This window comes from Macrosteles quadrilineatus, unplaced genomic scaffold (genome assembly GCF_028750875.1).
Source record: "Macrosteles quadrilineatus isolate MER2022 unplaced genomic scaffold, UCM_ALF_1.0 Scaffold_3__2_contigs__length_128488019, whole genome shotgun sequence".
Lineage (NCBI taxonomy): Eukaryota > Metazoa > Arthropoda > Insecta > Hemiptera > Cicadellidae > Macrosteles > Macrosteles quadrilineatus.
The window spans coordinates 99,439,980-99,459,658 of NW_026542596.1; the positions used below are offsets into that span (position 1 = coordinate 99,439,980).

Genomic DNA, 19,679 nt, shown 5'->3' on the forward strand with positions numbered 1-19,679 from the left:
TTTAATGACCTGGGTAAACTAACAGGATCTAAGACAGACCATCCTCTTCATTCTACCGTCACCCTTCTTATATCCAGCATGAAATGTATATATAAAATAACATCACTGGTAAATGTTCAGGTGAATAAAGCAAACGGGTAATTTTATAACACAGTTTATTCCTTATAAAACAAAAAGGTTCCAAATACTAAGTGTTAACTGTAAAACAGGTTGTGGACAATGCAGTTATCTAAGCTGAAGATGAATGGCTTTGTAATTGAGCAGCAAAAGCTATAAAACAAAATGTGAACAGAATCAGTTTGAAACAGAAGAGTGCTCTTTCTCTGAAGCACTTGGGGGGGGGTAATTGTAGCAGCCACGTCACTGTTTCAATATCAAACTATCAAAGAGTACAATTTCAGTAGCAATATCCAAAAATATAACAAAAATTGTTTATTTTAGCACATACAGCCACTCTCCGCATCCTGTTGGTCATTCTGCTGAGAGTGCTGGGTTTGAAGATCCACGGCTGAAACTTGGTTAAGGAAAGATATTTACTCAGTTGACAACATGGGGAAGGAATCCAAAAAAGGCTGTTTCAAGTTGCCAAATTGAAATCAAACAAGATAAATATGACATTACATTGAAAAACAGTATACTGATTCAAGTTTTGTTTGTAAGAGCGTTGAGCTTCTAATCTTGATGACACGTTTTGTTTGAATGCTATACTTACCTATTCTTACCAGTATATCAATACATGGTACCACAACAGTTCGGGCAGTATAGGTCTCCAAACATGCGACAGCACTTTAGATCAAGGACTAGCATCCCATCTTGGGGAGTGAGCTGGTTAGGTGGTAGAGCGTGGGACATCGGTCCCAAGTTCAAATCCTGCCAAATCACCAGTGGATTTGATCAAAAAGATAATGCCAAAAACCCTGAGCCTAGCCTGAATTAATGTGAAAAATTGTTCCGAACTCATGCATAGCGTTCTAGAACATAAACAAAAAAAGTATCCCATCTTAGCTTTCCCTTCTATAGTGTTTCGGGTTTAACTCACGTTTAGCTGAGCTGTGAGGCCTAAAATGAATGGCTTGGATGGAATAATACTAAAAATCTTAGTTTGTACACCTGTTCAGGAAATTTTCATAGAATAGCAAGTGCAAGTGCTTATTACTTGGTTGTCTTGGATGCAACCTTCGTTAGCTATTGATTCTGTCTTAAGTTTCAACACCTCACCAGATAAAATAGTTTAGTTTTGGCCTCTATATAAGCTGGATTGTTTTTCAATTAAATACATTTTATTTGTACATCACAGAATTTTTTTAAAGTTTATTCATCATGACACCACCAAAAAGATCAGAGTAGTGATTAAGTGGTTGATAACTGATACCATATGAATATAAAAAAATATATATAATCAATCGGGAAAGTATATATTGTTATTATTTTGATGAAAACTCAATTACAAACGAGCTTTTAAACTATGAAATGAACTATAAACTATTGAAACTATGAACTATGATAGAGCTGAATGTGTGTGTATAGCTCTCTCATATTAGTCAGCAAGTTGCCGGGTTGATCATCTTAATCAGTAGGCTTGCTAAAGGTGGTTCAAAACTAGACATAACCAACAATTGGGCTAGGGTCCTCATAAATACTGTAGAACCCCTCATATACGACCATGACGGGCTGGGCCATCGTCGAAACGACCAAAAGGTCAGATATCGGGAGGAGCATAACCTGCAGTCTCCGCCACATCGGAAATCGTGTCCCGCTACCATGACAACTCCTATAATTGGGAACATTAGTGATCGTCTACCACAATTACGTCTAAATCCACAATCGGCATTTCGATTAACCGATCGCGCTCGGCTTTATTGCCCCAGACAGGAAAAAAGTAGACACTAGGTCGGATATCCCGAGGAGTTCGTTATTACGAGGTCGGATATGAGGGGTTCTACTGTAGTCCTGAAAATGGGTTTTTACAATACATGTCATGCAGTTCCAAAAGTAACAATCATGTTACATATGTTTTGACAGGATCTCATGCACACATGAACATCATTGCTGGTAAATGACTTCAAGAGTCTGTTACTTTAATACTTTTCAATGAAATGTACTACTCGTGTACCGGCAATGTTGTGTTTCCGTTATAGGCCTTCTTTTTACAAAAAATAATTTATTTCTATGTCTTATCATCAGTGTGTAGGATGTGTGTCCGTATTTAAATATCAACAAAGCTAATCAAGTATATTTTATATATTCCCTGGACTAAAGTGTTTGACGATGGCATCTCGCTGAAACATGTAAGATGATTGTTACTTTTCAAACTGTATGACAGGTATTGTAAAAAGACCCATTTAGTCATCATTGAAGTTTTTGGGCTAACATAACGATTTATAATACTAATAAATGGTCCTGACAAAACTACAATAAATCATCTCACATCATTATACTAACTAAATCATGCATCAGTTGAAAATACAGACTCCTGTTTCGAAGAGAACTAATAATCATTCACTGTAGCAGCTGATTAAGCACTCAACAGATGACGATTGTGCTTTGTCTATTTTTCAATGATGGCATTAGACCTAGGTGAGTTGTATACTTACTAGTTTAGGCAATGCCATCATTGTTTTCTATCTAAAAATTTTTAATGTATGTCAACTAATAAGAAAATTGAATATAACGATAAATAATAAAACCAAAAGGAAATAAAGGGGGAATTATTAAAATAAATATATTTTATTACATTATGTATTGTATAAATATCCTCATAGTTATAATTAATTATTAACCAATAAGTTATCAAGAAAGATCACTTTCACATCTTATAATACGTTTAGTTGGTGAAGAAGTTATTGATTGCTTAGTCAGTTGGCAGGACATGTCTCAACAAGCGCAGCTACTTTCTGAGCTCCCCGACTCATTCGGTGTGTCTTTCAACACCACTTCTTGCACTAAGAAAATGGAGTCAAGGAAAAACAAAATAAACATAACTAAAACTAAAGATGAAATAAATACAACAAAAATAACAAGGGAAAATTATGATAAAAATAAAAAATTTAGTGGTGTGTAGTAAAATATTGTTTAGTATAGATTTTTTAATGGGTAAAATCTGAAATAATATCATACAGTAGACTCTCTCTAGTTTGGCCACCATGGGACTGGACCCACACGCTGGACTACAAAACGGCCGGATTAACCGGAGGTATTATCAAAAGTTAAAATAACCCCATTAAATTAATTACCAACGCTTAAAAATCAACAAATAAAATTATTTTAATATTCTTTTACAACATTACTTACCAAAAGTGAGCTTTTATCTTTCTTGAATTAACAACTTGTTGTTTCTGCTTATAGATACGTTTTCTAACCCTGGACTGATTCGCCCCTACCGAGACAATCTAGAAGTCTTTATTCCATAATCATTAACAAATGTTTATGTTTTTAATTATTTTAAAAGACATTCCAAACAATCAGCCGGCATATATAGCTCACATTTACTCACGACGTTCACCCCAAAAAACACTCTAACACTGAACAGTAAAAACACATAAACATACAAAATCACAGATCAAAAACACTGTTTAACACAACAGTTTACCAACCAATCGTCTATAAAAGCACCTGTCAACTAAACTGACAAATTGTTTTATTATACAGCCGGAAACTAAACATTCAAGCTGAACCCTGTAGAAAGTTATTCACTTGAGACGATGTGACTCATCCCTCCGAGACTGACCAATCCAACCGAAGCCGAACTAAAGGGAGTCTCAACTCAATTCATCACCAAGATCTTGAGTGACTAGACCAAAACCAGCAAACTCTTGTTGAAGAGATAACAGATTATACAGAGCATCGTCCGTTTATTAATATACAGGGTGTTAAGAAAAGGTGGGGACATAATTTGCGTAGCGATTCCTTTGGTCAAAATAAGCAAAGGGGAATATAAACATATGTCCTACGTCGTTTTCTATACCGTCTGTCTGTCCGTATGTGAGTGTTATAAAAACATTTACAACTCCTTACAGGTTTGAGCTTTGGCATTGAGATTCTGCAAAAATGTTCAACCCATTGGCCACTATATTTGTGCAAAGTATGAATACAATTCCAGAAACCATTTTAAAAGGCAGCTATTTCTCAGTTATTCTTTGTCAAAACTAAGTATACAACAGATAATCATTAAAATTTACATAACTTTTACTAACTTTTTATGTACCTTGCTTTTTTGTTGTAAAATTTAAAGTAATTTAAGTAGCTGCTATTTTAAAACCGTTTCTGAGCTTTTATTTACATTTTGCACAAAGATAGTGGCCTATAAGATGAACATTTTTGCAGAAACTTAACCTCGTAGCTCAAAACGTTAAGGAATTATGAATGTGTTTTGAAAAAAAAAACACATACAGACAACAGACGCTAAACAAAACGACATATGACATATGTTTATACAAACTTTTTTGCTTATTTTTATACAAGGAATCACTAAGCAAATTTTGTACCCGCCTTTTTTGAGCACCCTATATAGTCCCATGTATTCTAATATATAGGCCAAAACAACAAAAATATTTCAAAACAAACAATCAATTGGATTAAAGATAGACCCCTCGATTGCCACATACACACATGTACACATGAAATCAACAACATCCCGGGTATTTGTTTCCTTTGGAACACAAGTAAGAGTGTAAAGGATACTATCTTCTGGTGGCTTGTTCTCTGTTGAGTCCATGCCTGGCAGAGCCGCTGCTACTCTTCGGAACAACTAGAGAATTGACAAAGTAATTAGTAATTAACGATGAGAAACTACTTTGCCTACTTTGCTCTTTTAACGGGTAAGAGCAAAAACACAAAAAAAAGGATAAGTCAAACTTTGTGTTGCAGAGTTTTTGTAAATGTTGGGGGTTTAACCATCTGTAAAACTGTAATCAGACAAATCAAACCCTTCATACTGGTACCAGGACGTCTCGTAGCTTGAAAAGTCATAATCCGATAGAATGGTTTGTAAAACATAAACACCACCTTAAAGTTAAATTTCCCAATAGTTAAAGAATAAAAGGTGTCAGTAAAAAAACAATCAACAAGAAGCAGAATCACTAAGGGGGAATTATCTGATCTTTCTCATAACATATTTACAGACTGTTCAAACCTGCCATTATTTTTTGAAAACCTTAGAGTCTTGATAATGATACTTAACAGCAAGAAACAAAGAAACCATTGGAAAAAGGTCTCTTGTAGATTCCCTTTAAATGTTACTACACTAGATCCTTTGACAGACAAAACCTCAATGAGAAAACCAACTTGGCAAAAATAATTTTATATTTTCATCTAGAGTCTAGCAAATCGAGGTTAGGGCCTGTACTGTTCAAAACAATTTAACGGATCATCACAAAATAGTTCTTACCAATTTGTCATACACATACTTTATAGAAAAATTAATGGTATTGTGCAGTACCCAGGACTGGATATTTTATGAGGTTAATATTAACATTGCAATACTGCTTTTCATTATTGTAAACCCCACATAAACTGCACAATAAACTCATTTAAAACTTCCAGAAACTTGAGTTATTTTATTTAAAGAACAAAATTATTTACCATTCGACTTATAGGACAGATTGTCACACTCTCCACTTACTTGCTTAACATTATATCCAGCCTTAGCACTAGTTTCTATAAACATGACGTTGAGCTCTTTGGCCTTGCGCTCTCCCTCCTCAGTGGATACTTGTCTCTTGTCGGACAAATCTGTTTTGTTGCCGACCAACATAATGATCACATCGCTGCCTCGCTCCGTCCTTACGTCGTCAATCCACTTTGACGTCTGGTGGAATGAATTTGCGTCTGCAATTGCAACAGGGTATCAAGGGAAATTCTAACTGCCCACAGACTTAGCTAGTTAATTTTAAAATATGACACAGTATATGCATGGGGTAGCACACAGCAAATTACCAAATATCAATAATCAATTTAAATGTAAAAAAACTCTCTTAATAATATAAAGAGTACTATAGTGTAAATGATTATTATGCGTTTTACTGAGCTTTATGTCCGAGTATAATAACTCGTACTATGCTGGTTACAAGTTTAACTAGACATTCTAAAATCTTTTCATTTTCATAGAGCTGTGCAGGCTTGATTATAAATGTCTATGTAAAATAAAGAATTAACTATTTACTGTTTCTCTAGGTGATGTTGAATGATTACTGCAGCTCCCATAAACCTCAGAAACAAAATACAACTTGGACAGATTCAGTAAAATTGTTGTGTCAGTTTATATTTTTCTTTTTCCCAGTAAGACTATGTACTAAACCTCAAATCACAACCGCTAAAAACTCCTAAAGATGAATCAGTAAGATTGTAGGCATGATGTATTACTTGTAATATCGTAGACCACCACAGCGACAGTGGAGTCTCTGATGTAGGAGGGTATCAAACTGCGAAACCTCTCTTGTCCTGCAGTGTCCCACAACTGTAGTCTCACCTGACACACAGACAAACACACAGCTATAACTGTAGAGCCTTCAACACAGTTAACACAAATCAAACATCCTCGATCATCTGCAACTTACAGTGCTTTACTAGATAATGTGTGCCTTAATGTATTTATAAGATGTTGGAAATTTAATGTTTTAATAAAGTGCAGATAAGTTTTTTATTACATTGTTTGCAATTCAAAATACAAGTATTTTAAATCTCATCTCGAGTGCAACTGAAGGTGTTTTGTATCACATTTCACACAATGTGTTCAATTGCGTTGTAGATTGTATTTATATCACGTGGGGCTGATGGTGTTATAGATCATAGTGTAGATCATGTGTTTTAAATCCTTTGCAACTCTCTGCACAACATAAAGTGTTTTAGATGATATACCACTCTAAATATGTAACAACAGAATTGAACAATGAATGTGGTCTAAATGCACAAAGGATGTGATCTTTCTCCTCTTTCAAAGGCTTCTTCATAAGTAGATGGGTAGAAGTAGATGGCAGTTACAACCCTTCTACTTCTAAATAAGCCTCTGTATGAGGCAAAGTCCTTTGTGTGTATATAACTTATTTGTGCTGTGACTCGTCTGAAATCTCTCTTCAGGTGAGTTAGTTGCGTCCTCTCCATTCTATACTATTCTTAATCCAAGCTAAATACTTTTTCCTAAAAACATAAGCTTATAGTGACAAATCTTTCCACTCTTTCCTTTACTCCTTTCTTTCTTTATTGTCACTGTCCAGCTATCCTATCTACCATGAACCTATCTTCCTTTTGGCAAAAACAAACCAGACAACATGCTTTCAAACTATCAGTAGTATTTTTTTTTTTTTTTAGATATTTTTTGGTAAAAATTGTTGTGTTAGAACAAAAGGAAAGGCATTTGCATTTGCATCATATGATGCAATTCTCTTGCGTGTTTGAAAACCGGGAAAGTTATAGAATTTTATCAGCGATTGTACTCTGTTATCAGCCTAGAGCATAACTAGAGCAGTGTTTGTATAAGATCTCAGTTCTTTAGGAAAAGGAAATTTAAAATTACAGTTAATAATTAGAAGTTCTGTGTCTTACTGTGTTACAAATGTCATAAGATGTACATGGGTTTGATTAATAATTGTCACTAGATACATATTTAGAAATGTACGAAATATAAAACTGTAATTTTTAAAGGAATTTTTTACAGATATACTGATCAATGTATTTTGCACAATTCAGAAGATCTTGTAGACACTCATTTTTCACCAATCAGAAACAGCCAAATAATTGAGTTCTTATGATTTTAAAATATGTGTAAACCTTTTAAGAAAAACATTTAATGGCATAATTTGAAATACATTTCAACATTTACAAATAACAAAAAACAGCTGAGGATTCAATCCAAACTTTTTGGAAACTATCAACTAATGCTAAAAATAATACATATTTTACTTACGGTTCTGTCTTCCAAATACATCGTTTTTGATAAGAAGTCTATTCCTATTGTAGCCTAGAACAAAAACCACCATTAGGCCTAGTTATACAAATTATTAAATTCGATCCAGTTTATATTAATTCCTTTAAAACTAACCCTCTTTGCTTTGCAAAAGATTTTGATCCGGATCGCTACCTGTTTTGAGCCATAAAATGTTACATGAAAAAAGTTATTTTGCAACAATACAAATTAAAAATTGCCAATAAAACTGGAACCCTTCAGGATCCCAGGGAGAGTTAACGAGTCTACTCGGGGGTTTCTCAACAGACAAGCCATAAACCAAGGATTGCTGCAGTTTTTTTATTCAAAATATTTTGAGAAGTGATGTTTTTAATTTTAGTGAAAACTGCTGTTTTGCAATTACATTGGAATCTACAGAATAATTTTACAGGGTGTCCAAAAAGCTGAACAACTTTGGAACTTAATAAAATTGATTTAGGCATCCATAGATCATTTTTTAACAAAACCAAAATATCTCTGGCCTTGGGCAGAACAACAACAGTTTTTCAATCAGAGGTCCTGGCGATTGAGTGCTATTTTTTTTTTTTTTTTTTTTAATATTAAAATAATAATATTATTAGCAAGATTCTAAGAAAGGGTAAAATCCTTATTCTCTCTGACAGCCAGGCAGCATTGAAGGCGCTGGGGTCATGTGTGACACAGTCACGAACAGTAAAAGGGTGTAAAAATACCCTCAAAAGTTAGCAGAGCGAAACCAAGTCAAATTGTCTTGGGTTCCTGGACATTCGGGGCATGAGGGGAACGAAAAAGCCGATGCATTGGCCAGGAAGGGTGCGGAAGACCAACTGTCAGGACCAGAACCCTACTGTGGTACCCCCATAAGCTCAGGAGTAGCCAAAGTCCAAGACTGGGTCAAGGTTCAAAAGGCTCTGGCCTGGATGAACCACCCAGGTATGAGGACCTCCAAATTACTAATCGACCCCACTGATAAAGATTGGAAAGACTTGCTGAGCCTTAAGAAAGGGGACATTAGTCTGCTAGTAGGAGTGTTAACAGGGCATGGTCCTATCAGGAAACATCTCAGGTCCATAGGGAGGTCACAGACAGACCTCTGCAGGTTCTGTGAGAACGAGGTAGAAACCTCAGAACACTTATGGCTGGACTGTCCAGCGTTGGCCCATAGAAGGCTTACATCTCTGGGAAGGTTATTCCTGGAACCAACAGAGATAAGGAAGCTGGGTGTCTTTCAGCTCCTGGGCTACTTGAGGAGCCTAGGGCTGTCAGAATGAATTAAAGGGTGCTACAAAAGGTCTCCAGGCCGAAGTAGCTAGGGGTATGCCTTTACCCCAGCCCCCACAAAAAAAAAAAAAAGATAATTTTTTAAACTACCTTATAATAGAGGAACTCATAATTTTTTTTTCAACATGATTTACATGTATCAGCAGATCCATTGTTGTCGCTCAAAGCTTTAAACTTCAAGACATAACCTACAGTAAGGCAGACGTCATGAACGTGCAAGAGAAAGCTCAGTGTGTTGAATATCACATTGAAACAAAGTCTAACACAATGTGATTTTTCTGCCTGGGGTTTTGTTAAAGACCAAGTTTGCAGGTCGAAAGTCTCCAATGATGGAGAATTGAGATTTAAAAATCAATACAGCCTTCAGCAACATCACTGATGAAATGCGACATGGAGTGTGGTCAGATAACTACTGGTATTGACTGTCTTTTTGCCAACAATAGAAGCCATTTTAACATATCAAGAAAAACTTGAGAATATGTGTGTTACTTTACATTTAATACAAATTTTATAAGCATCTTATTAAAATATTTACACTGTAACAAAACCACTGTATTTATTAGCTTCTGGCTAGTAATAAACACATTGTTGTTACTAAATGCAAGAGTAGTCAACTCCACCCATTTAATGATGGGAGAGTTCTACTTATCCATTGTTTGTACCAAGAGTGTCCGGTAAAGTTTTAATTAAGTCAAGATTCCCACATATATGGGGTTAATTGTGGTTTATAAATTCAATGTAGAAAGCAGACTAATTTATATGAGTATAATTACCCTCTGGCAACAAACCTAAGTGAATTTCCCTTTTGCCTGACTTACACTAAAATATTTCTATACAAATTTCAGATTTGGTCTTTTAAAAAATACCCCCGCCGCAGCAAACCTGCAGACTAAGCGAATTTCCATTTGCCTGATTGGATTTACACTAAAATGTCTCCTTAAAAATATAACATTTATTCCCTATTTAAATAGCATTAGTTTAACAAGTACTTAGGTTTGCTGCAACAGGGAGGGTAAAAAGGTGTTTTTGTAAAATGTTAATAGTTTAATATGAAATTAACACATTTTCCAAATTTAATCAAAATAAGCTCATAAACATGCAAACTACAACAGTTTACAATTTTTTCCATAAGAATAAATGGGAATTTTTAATCTACACTTTTTTTTAATTTTCTCCGCAACCATTATATTATTATAGGCTATCTATCTCATGCATGTTACTGATCTTGTTGTACTCCTTTCTCTAATATTAGGCCTACTATCCACTTTAATACATACAGTAGATAAATTTTTGTGGTTTTCTTTCATTCTGACATGACAGTACAACGTACAACTGACAGTTGCTCTGTCTACGCTACATTACTACTCAGTACAATCCTGTAACCAGCTCCATAAGCTTCAACCTCATTACAGTTTAATTTATTCTCTACATGTTGAAACTTAACCTTGTCCTTAATTGTGCATTTTATGTCCACACTGAACACTTTTGTTATTAATTGTTAAGTGCTAACATGGACTGTGTAATGCAGAGTGTACATGCCCAAAGTTTAACACGAGGTGTACTAATACTTTTGAAATTTTCAACTGACAGGATGCATTGCTCCACTTTCCAAAAGTGAGTCTTCTCCCATAGGACCTTAAAAAAATCATCCGAAATGTGAAATCATAGGTCTTTTTCAATTTTTTTCTCTTTTCAGCGAATTTCCCAAATAGGGAATAAGCTATTACCGTAGTACTCATGGTAAGACCTGGACCCGGGACCGATTTAATTTTTCATCTTGAGGTCTCTAGAGGCTAAAAACACCATCTGTTCAAATTCATATTTATATATGTATATAGGGATACAGTATATGTCCGTTAGCACGATAACTCAAGCAAAAATGATCCGATTTTGATGAAATTTGGTACAAACGTGTAAACCTACGTTTATTCGAACGAGTTCGCGATCCAGCATAATCGGAATAAAGGTTTATGGGGGGTTTTCCCATTTTTGACCCTAAAAACAAAAAAAATTGCAATTTCTTTTTAAACCGGTTTGTAGAGCTTAAAAATAAATAATTTAGTATATTGGAGCGCTGTTATATGCCTAACGGTCAAGGGGAAAATTCAAAAATAGTGTAATTTAAAATTCCCATGTTATTCTTTTGGAGAAAATGAAAATTGTTGTAGTTTACTTGTTTATGGCTATACATTGATAACATTTGGCAAATTTATTTATTTCATCCTATACTATTGACGTATGGTCAGAAAATACTTTTTACCTCCCCCGTAGCAGCAAACCTAAGCACTTGTTAAATCTAATGGTATTTAAATAGGGAATAAATATGTATTATTTATGGAAATATTTTAGTAAAAATGTAATCAGACAAGTAGAAATTCGCTTAGTCTGCAGGATTGCTGTGGCAGGGTGACTTATTTAACTGAACTTATGGAGGACGTGGTTCTACAGCAGCAATGATTATAGCTTAAGCTCGTCTCCCACGGACTGTTTCAGAAATATATTTCCCATTCGATTATTTATAATGGGAACTATTTTATGAGAAATAAACAGAATTTCATGTGGAAAGGTTGGATAATTGTCTTCTTGGGTCCAGGGCTGCAGATATACATATTTATTCAGCTGGCTTATTGATTGTTACTGTATATCCTTATTTTTGAATAGCTGTAAATGGGAGGATTTTAATGTTTGTCAGCATTCAACTAAACCCCTGATTCAGTTATAATTTATTTTAATGCTAGCAGAGTACCCGTCCTTCGTACGGGGTTTGCATATAAAGTATAACGGTATAACGAAGCTATACTCAAGCTTTGCGTTTCTAATGGGGGAGGACAAATTTTGATAAAATTTGCTTCTTTAAATTTACCGGTATACTATAGTATCACACATCTACCATAGCCTTAATGTTCCACCACCTCACCAAAACAATAGAGAAAAATAAATTATTAAAAATTCACAAAGTATCAACAATTATTCAAGAAATTAAAAACATAAACATAACTGTAAACAATACTACTTTGACAGTTCCAATTTCAAATCACAGTTTTTGTATGGTTAAAATTAGCTGGTTCCATGAATGCAAAAGAATTATAGTGCTGCACCCTGTTGGTAAATCTTATCATAATGTAAACAGATATGTTCTTCATAAGGATAACATGGGAACTTAAAAAGCAACTGGGGCAGAGCCCAAGGGACATTTTCAAAAATGGAAGGTCAGTTTGCAAATCTACACACCTAGACGAACATTTTGGTACCGTCAACCGGGGCTACAATGATAAAACTTTTGTTTTTACCTAAAATATTTGTTTAAATTTTAGTTTTAGTAGTAACCATGGTAACTTATATATTAAAATCTTCCTTATAACATAGGTAATCTTATTTTCACATTCACTCAAATATATATATATATATATATTCTTTGTTATCATAAAAAGTATTTAAACATGAATCGATTTTTTCGCGAAAAAAAAAACGCCCCTGAACTTTCGTATGCACAACCTACCCACTTTTATATATTTTTTTTTGCATATTTTAATGAATAGTCCATCTATCTGGGATGATAAAAACACATATTAATATGAATTGTTAAGTACCCTAAAGGGAAGGTAAGGTGCCCAAGGTTTTTACTTCCAGGGGCTACTTTGACACTCTTTATTTTATTGGTTTATGTTCACTAACATGGGTAGTGATGAAGTATACAAAAAAGGCACGTCAACTTGTTGGCCAGATAATAGGCCTAAGTATTGATTATCATAATAAGGTTTGTGAGGTCCGATTTATTAGAAATGTAACCGACACAGAACAAGTTTTTAAGTGGCCGGATTAGGCCTACATTGATGAAGACCATGTTCCATATGATGACATCATAAACATTTTAAGTGAGCCTTCCCTGAACAGAAGAGGACATGTTGTGTTCAAACACAAGTTCCAGGGACTAAACATCCAATAAAATCATGAGCATCGTTCAGCAGACCAGACGTCTGAAAGGGAGTTGCGACCCTTGCTTCTGGAGCACTATTTCACAGCTATGACAAAATACAATACAAGACGTACTTACAAACCATCCAATTTTTTCCTTAAATTCTAGTCTTTTTTACACTAAAAACTGGTTTTGTTGGCACATTAATCCTTTGTTTTAGGTTGGATATGATTTTTTTTTAAAACCTCTGTAAATTTCGGAAATCTCGGAACAGCATTTTAAAAAACCTGTCGTAGATCAAAAATTATAAAAAGTAGAACAACCAGAGTCATACCAAAATAATCATAATAAACCCAGCATTCAATAGAAGTATCAAAGTAACCCCTTTAACCAGTGGTTACATTGTGACAAGGCATTAAAGTTCATTATGCCCCATAGCGGGGCTACTTTGATAGCCGCCATTTTTTTTAAATTTGTTGCCAAAGTATTTAATATAGAGGTTTTTCAAATGCAGTGCACTCAAAAGAACTAACTGAAATGCACAATTTGGAATTTTTCTCATGGTCCTATCTCTTAAAACAAAAAAGTTACAGTCAAAAATCAAAAAAAGTTTTACAAAGTAGCCCCGTTTGACGGTATATAATATGTGGAGTTAAATTTAAAAGAAAAAACCTTATTGTTTACAAAGTTTGATGTAGCGTATTTATATAGATGTCATACCAAACTTGTACCTACCTGATAGGTGTTATCGAAGCTGTCATACATGAACCTCGTAATCAAAGAAGTTTTTCCAACTGAAATAACAGTAGACATTATGTTAGCAAGGCTCACTGCACTTAGATTACTGTCGTTAACTTAAATTTCTCTTAAAATGTATTTTGTGTTGTGTCTGTAGGCGTACTGTAACCTACTTGACTTCCACCAACCAACGTAAAACTTGACTAACCAAACAATAGTTTGAATATATGATAATTTATTACAAAAATTGTTTACATCATGACCGGACAGGATGAATCTATAAGGCTAGGTATTAAGGTGCCCAACTTAGACCCTAAGCAAAAAGTAGCCTTTGAGATCATTTGGCTTGATTTAGGCCAACACTGCTAATAAACTTGACCAACACACTTCTGTTATGGTTTCCTACGATTCACCTAAATTCCATCGATAACAATTCTACAATGAAGATACTGCATGTAGGAAATGTGTGCAGTAGGAGGAAACTGCTGCCCATCTACTCTAGCCTATGACTGCTTAGCTCTGAATAAAATAAGGAAAAGCACTCTTGGAACGATGACAAGGGGCAGACACCTTTCTCAGGAGGAATCATAGATGGGATGCTGCAGTTCATCAAGCAACTCAGGTTTGACACGCTCTGATGCACCAAACGGCAAGTGCAAAAGGCATATTTGCGACTAACGTCCATAGGGACTAGGTCCGCCTGATTGAATCAATCACACTCGAGTCATTAGCAGAATAACACCTTGTATGAAGCTAATGGAAATTATTGAATAGAGTTGAATAGGCTGTATAGTTTTTAGCAGCCTATGTAATTTACAGTACAGTACAATATAGGCTAGAACAGTTCTACATTCCTCCAAACTTAAATGTGAGAATACACAGGCCTACTCTTTACTAGGATTGCTTTCATAGCAGTTAAAGCCAGTTGAGTGGAGCGATCATTAATGGTTTTCAATAAAGCAAAAAATGAAAAAAAAATGTATACCTAGATATAATACAAAATACAAATGTTCCCACACTCCGCACTGCTAGCCTTTACTAATTCCTTCACTTACTTCCTACGTAGTAGACCTGTTCCTCCCTTCCCACAGCATTTTAGGATTGCCGATACATTAATCTAACTGCCACAAACAATTCCCACACTCCACACTGCTCGCCTTTACTACTGCCTTCACCACTTCCTACGTCGTGGACCTGTTTCCGTCCCTTCCTACAGCATTATAGTATTGCAGATACATAAATCTAACTGCCACAGACGGTTCCCACACTCCGGACTGCTCGCCTTTACTACTTCCTTTACCACTTCCTACATCAAGGACCTGTTCCCTTTCCTTCCCAAAGCATTTTAATATTTTAGATACATTAATCTAACTGCCCCTAAGCATTCCCACACTCTGCACTGCTAGCCTTTACTATTTCCTTCACCACTTCCTACGTCGTGGATCACTTTCCCTTCCTACCCATAGCATTATAGTAGGCTATTGCAGATAGATTAATGCAACTGCCACAAACAGTTCCCACACTCCGCACTGCCAGGCTTTACTACTTCCTTCTCACCACTTCCTAGGTCGTGGACTTGTTCCCCCCCCTTCCCATAGCATTTTAGTATTTTAGATATATAATTATCTAACTGCCACAAACCTTTCCCACACTCCGCACTTATCGCCTTTACTACTACCTTCACCACTTCCTAGGTCGTGGACCTGTTTAAGTTTGCCATTTATAAGATGGATCCATGGATGTGATTCACAGACAAATTTTTTAAGACAAAATATTTTTTTTTTATAACATTATTTAGCTACGTAGGCCAGGCCTTAAGTCAAATCTGTAAAATACTGTACCTAAGAAAGCATGTTTTATCTATGACTGTAGACCTACCTATTCGATCAATGGTGGATCGATTTTACGAACAAGGGTGGATAATCCGATTAGGACTATCGGTTGATACGAGGTCGGTTAGGAGGGGGTCTATTGAAATACAGTACCGGTATCTTACTGGCAAGTGATAACAAATTGAGGGACCAAACACAAAACTCAAACAAGCACACTAGCCACCTGCTTTTAAAAAGAAATTTCCTACTAGACTTCATCTATTTATTATACACACGGAACTGACACAAAAACACACACACACACACACAGTCTGTCTGTCTGTCTCTCTCTCTCTCTCTCCTGGCCACCACGAAATCAATGCGCAGACTCACCAGCGCTGTGTTCATGAAAATACGTTTACATACATCACTAATAATAACAACCCTTTTATTTTTAATTGCCATTCCACAAATTCAATAATTTACTTTTTTCTATTTGACAGCAACTTAGCAGACGCACAGGTAGCACTGCCTATGTCTGCTAGTTCCATTTGTTTATTGTAGAATATTTTGGCTCATTAAAACTTGTATGTATTTTACTATTTTTAGTGTCATAAGTCTCTGTTAAGTATATTTGATTTTATAATCACTGTTTGTAGCCAATGCTTTTGGAATAAACTATATATTCATTCATTCATTCATTCATTCATTTGTTAGGCCTAAGATATTATTATTGTTTATTGTTGCTGTTTTGTAGGCTAATCTTAACCCTAAGTTAATTCACTTAGGCTATGTTAACTTAAATGGTCTCTCGATGGTTTGGCCTTATAATAAATCTGGCCGCCAATCTAAGCCAGATGATCAAAGTTCCACTGTAGTTGTAAAACAATGATTTGAAAGATGCACAACTTTTCTTGCCCATGATTGAAGCCTGGTTTACACGGGTCGAGTACGGCGGGCGAGTCAGTGTGCGAGTTACCACTCGCATGGTGTAGACATGCAGGCGAGTCGAGCAACGGGCGAGTTGATAAAAAGAGGTCAGTTGAGAGCGAGTAGAGTGATTTAGTTGAAAACCGAGTTGCTCGGCCCAATAGCTACCCCACCACCACGATTTGCCCGCAAAACATCTGTTTACTGATATAAAGTGAGTCCAGTTACCAAAGAATTATTTTTTTTTTATTTTTTTGTGGTCGCTGAGTGAGTTGATCACACACAACGATCAGTATTGAGGTTAGTTCAGTGAGGAGTGTAGGCCTACTCTCCCTCAATGCTCAATGGTTTATTTGAACAGTACAAGTGATTTTGTAAAAGTACCGGTACAAGTTGAACAGTAATGTGTTGCATTGTCTCGTAAATCTACTCTTATAGAATTATAGATTGTTGTACAACTTAAGATGTACAGTTCTACTGGACCGATTTTATTTCTATAGATGGGTCGTTAGAAAGCTCACTCCCTAAAAATGTGTTCTAAGTTGTCAGAAATACATTGAAAATGGTGTTTTCAAATTTTTTATTTGGAGGCAACTTTTGGCTGCCTTTATATAGGGCCGAAAGAAATGCAGTAGGAGGTAATTTGTAACAAATCTTTTTTTATTTCAGAATATCACCTTTCACTTTTGGTCTATTTTCCTCACCGCTTAACAGTTATTTGCAAAAAGCTTTTAAAAGCAACCTCTGAATTTAAGTGGTGCTTCAGTTTTAATCTTAATACTCTAATTAAGTTACTGTATGGATTCAGTATTAAACTCTTGAAGCGCCATTTTAAACCCAAACAACAATTAACACAAACACGGTATACAGAATACCCAACACGATAGAGAAATAATAAAAATTACTTCTCTGTGCCTACACTGTCCCTGTTTGAAATAGGAATGCGTGTAGACAGTCCAGTTAAGTACTGGGTGAGTTGAACAAATCAACAACTGGGCCTAGTAACTGGGGCCGAATAATTTGTCTGACATACTCGACCCGTGTAAACCAGGCTTAATAATCAAGCAGTTTAAAGTAAAAGCAATTTTATAATGCCTTAAACTGGGCTCAGCTGTCACTTGCATCAACTTAAAAAGAAATTCATATAATGATAGGCAGACGGTCTTGGTCAGAAATCAAGACATTTTTACTTGCTAACTTATAGGCCTACCGAATCTACCCTAACTTATCTTTGATGAGCAAGGTAGGTAATCTGTAGCCTATTTTAACTGTATATGAAAAACTTGGCTCAGTAAATAAACTAATAATTCGACTAGTAGTTTGAATTGGTTCAATAGTACGATATATATGGCAAAAACAAAAACGTTAGCTTACGAGTAATCAGAAATAAGTTTTAAGACAGAAACATACCACTTTGTTCTCCCAGGAACACTAGTTTAAACTTCCTGAGGGGATTTCCAAAGTCCCCTGAAGAAGACATAATTAAACACAATCACAACAATTATACTTCAAACACAGAAACTAAGCACCTAGCTTAATTTTTAATTCATCGAAACATAAATATCACAAAACTAATCGACCTAATTAAGTTATTATGCACTAAATCTATAAAATCGACGACAAAGTGTCTGACAGTGACAGAATCAATCTTATCTCGGCCTGCAGCCACGTTTGCCAAAATCCAAGACAGAAAATGCAGAGCTCATTAAATAATATTTGAGTTAAAAAAAGAGCACTATAACAAGTACACCAGATACTAAGATTAATAATTAATTTCAAACTTAAAATAATTTCTTTCAGATGCTCAAAAAGGCCAATCAATGATAATAATATCTTAAACCTGGCGTATACATGATTATTTTATCTCAACTTGAACTTGAAAGAATCTACACTTGAAAACAGTCGCTCTTAAGCAATAGTGTAGAGGAAGTCATTCTCCCGGGGCCTTTTTCATAATAAAGTACAAACTAATATTATTAATAAAGATCGCCCAATGCAAATCAACTTGTAACTTGTAGTTAATTACGAAATGGGCCCCCGATGGCGAGGTTAGCCAATTATTATTATACTAGCAGAGTTTTTTTTTTAACATCGTTTTGTTTACAATCTGTTTTGCATTAAACAATAAGTAAATATGATGGCATTTTTAACAATAAAGTAAAAATTGGAATGCATTAGTTAAGTTAGCAGCTAAACAAATTTAGCCCTAACAAAACAAAGAAAATAAATTTCAGAGCTGCTGTACAAATCGAGTCGGAAGGTCTAAAACATTTTCTCTTTTTGTTTTTAGTCTGTAGACATGTTGACTGTTGTCTAGGAGGTTGAGGGCCAAATGGTTCGGATGATACTCAAGCTTTGAGATGTATTTTTTACTAGCAGAGTACCCGTCCTTCGTACGGGGTTGGCATCTATAAGTATAAAAGAGGATGTTTGTATATATATTTGTTTGTTTGGCAGTGATAAACTCAGACACCGCTGAACCGATTGCCAAGAAACTTGGTAGGCCTACATACGTGTAGAATGTCATGGAATAGGTTTATACACCATCAATTTCGTGATCCGTCCAATCGGCTCCGCCCCAGTGGCTCTGGAGTTTCCCATGTTAACCTTGTGAGAAATGGAATAAATGAATCTTAACAGCTGTTTCAATTAAACAAGTTGGTTCTGAAGGGAGTATGTTTTATCTATGGTTCTGTTCTATGATGTTCAATAGCATTAAAGTTACAAGGATTACCAACAGGGTGCAGCACTATTATTTCTTTTACATTTATGACAACAGCAACCAAAAGGTGAGTGAGCGTAGCGAACATACTTCAACCTGGAGGCGAGTTAGCGTTTATATTACTTCTCTGTGGCGTAGCGAACTAGCTCCAACCTAAAGGTGAGTGAGCGTAGCGAACGAACTTCAACCAGGACGTGATTGAGCCATGCGAACGAGATCATCTTGAAAATTAAGAAGTTAAACGGGGCAAAGCCCGCGGGATAATAAATAGGCAAGACAACGTCTGCCGGGTTCAGCTAGTATAAGGATAAAATGCTTATTGCAGTTATACTCGAGCTTTGCGTTTGCAATGGGGGAGGACAC

General features: G+C 35.5%; 1 protein-coding gene across 2 annotated transcripts; it reads right to left on the reverse strand.

Annotated features, from left to right (window-relative positions):
• Window positions 1–138: 138 nt before the first annotated feature.
• Window positions 139–18,248, reverse strand: LOC128988928 (ras-related protein Rab6). Of its 2 annotated transcripts, none has more exons than XM_054410714.1 (7): window positions 18,005–18,248; window positions 13,851–13,909; window positions 7,901–7,954; window positions 6,361–6,466; window positions 5,621–5,826; window positions 4,681–4,747; window positions 139–508 (listed from the first exon to the last, which is right to left on the reverse strand). In XM_054410714.1, the coding sequence occupies exons 1-7, from the start codon at window positions 18,072–18,074 to the stop codon at window positions 438–440; spliced, it is 633 nt and encodes a 210-aa protein (XP_054266689.1). In that variant the 5' UTR covers window positions 18,075–18,248; the 3' UTR covers window positions 139–437. The 2 variants fall into 2 exon arrangements, with proteins under 2 accessions (XP_054266689.1, XP_054266690.1); XM_054410715.1 differs by lacking the exon at window positions 139–508 and adding an exon at window positions 2,724–2,942.
• Between the last annotated feature and the right edge of the window lie 1,431 nt (window positions 18,249–19,679).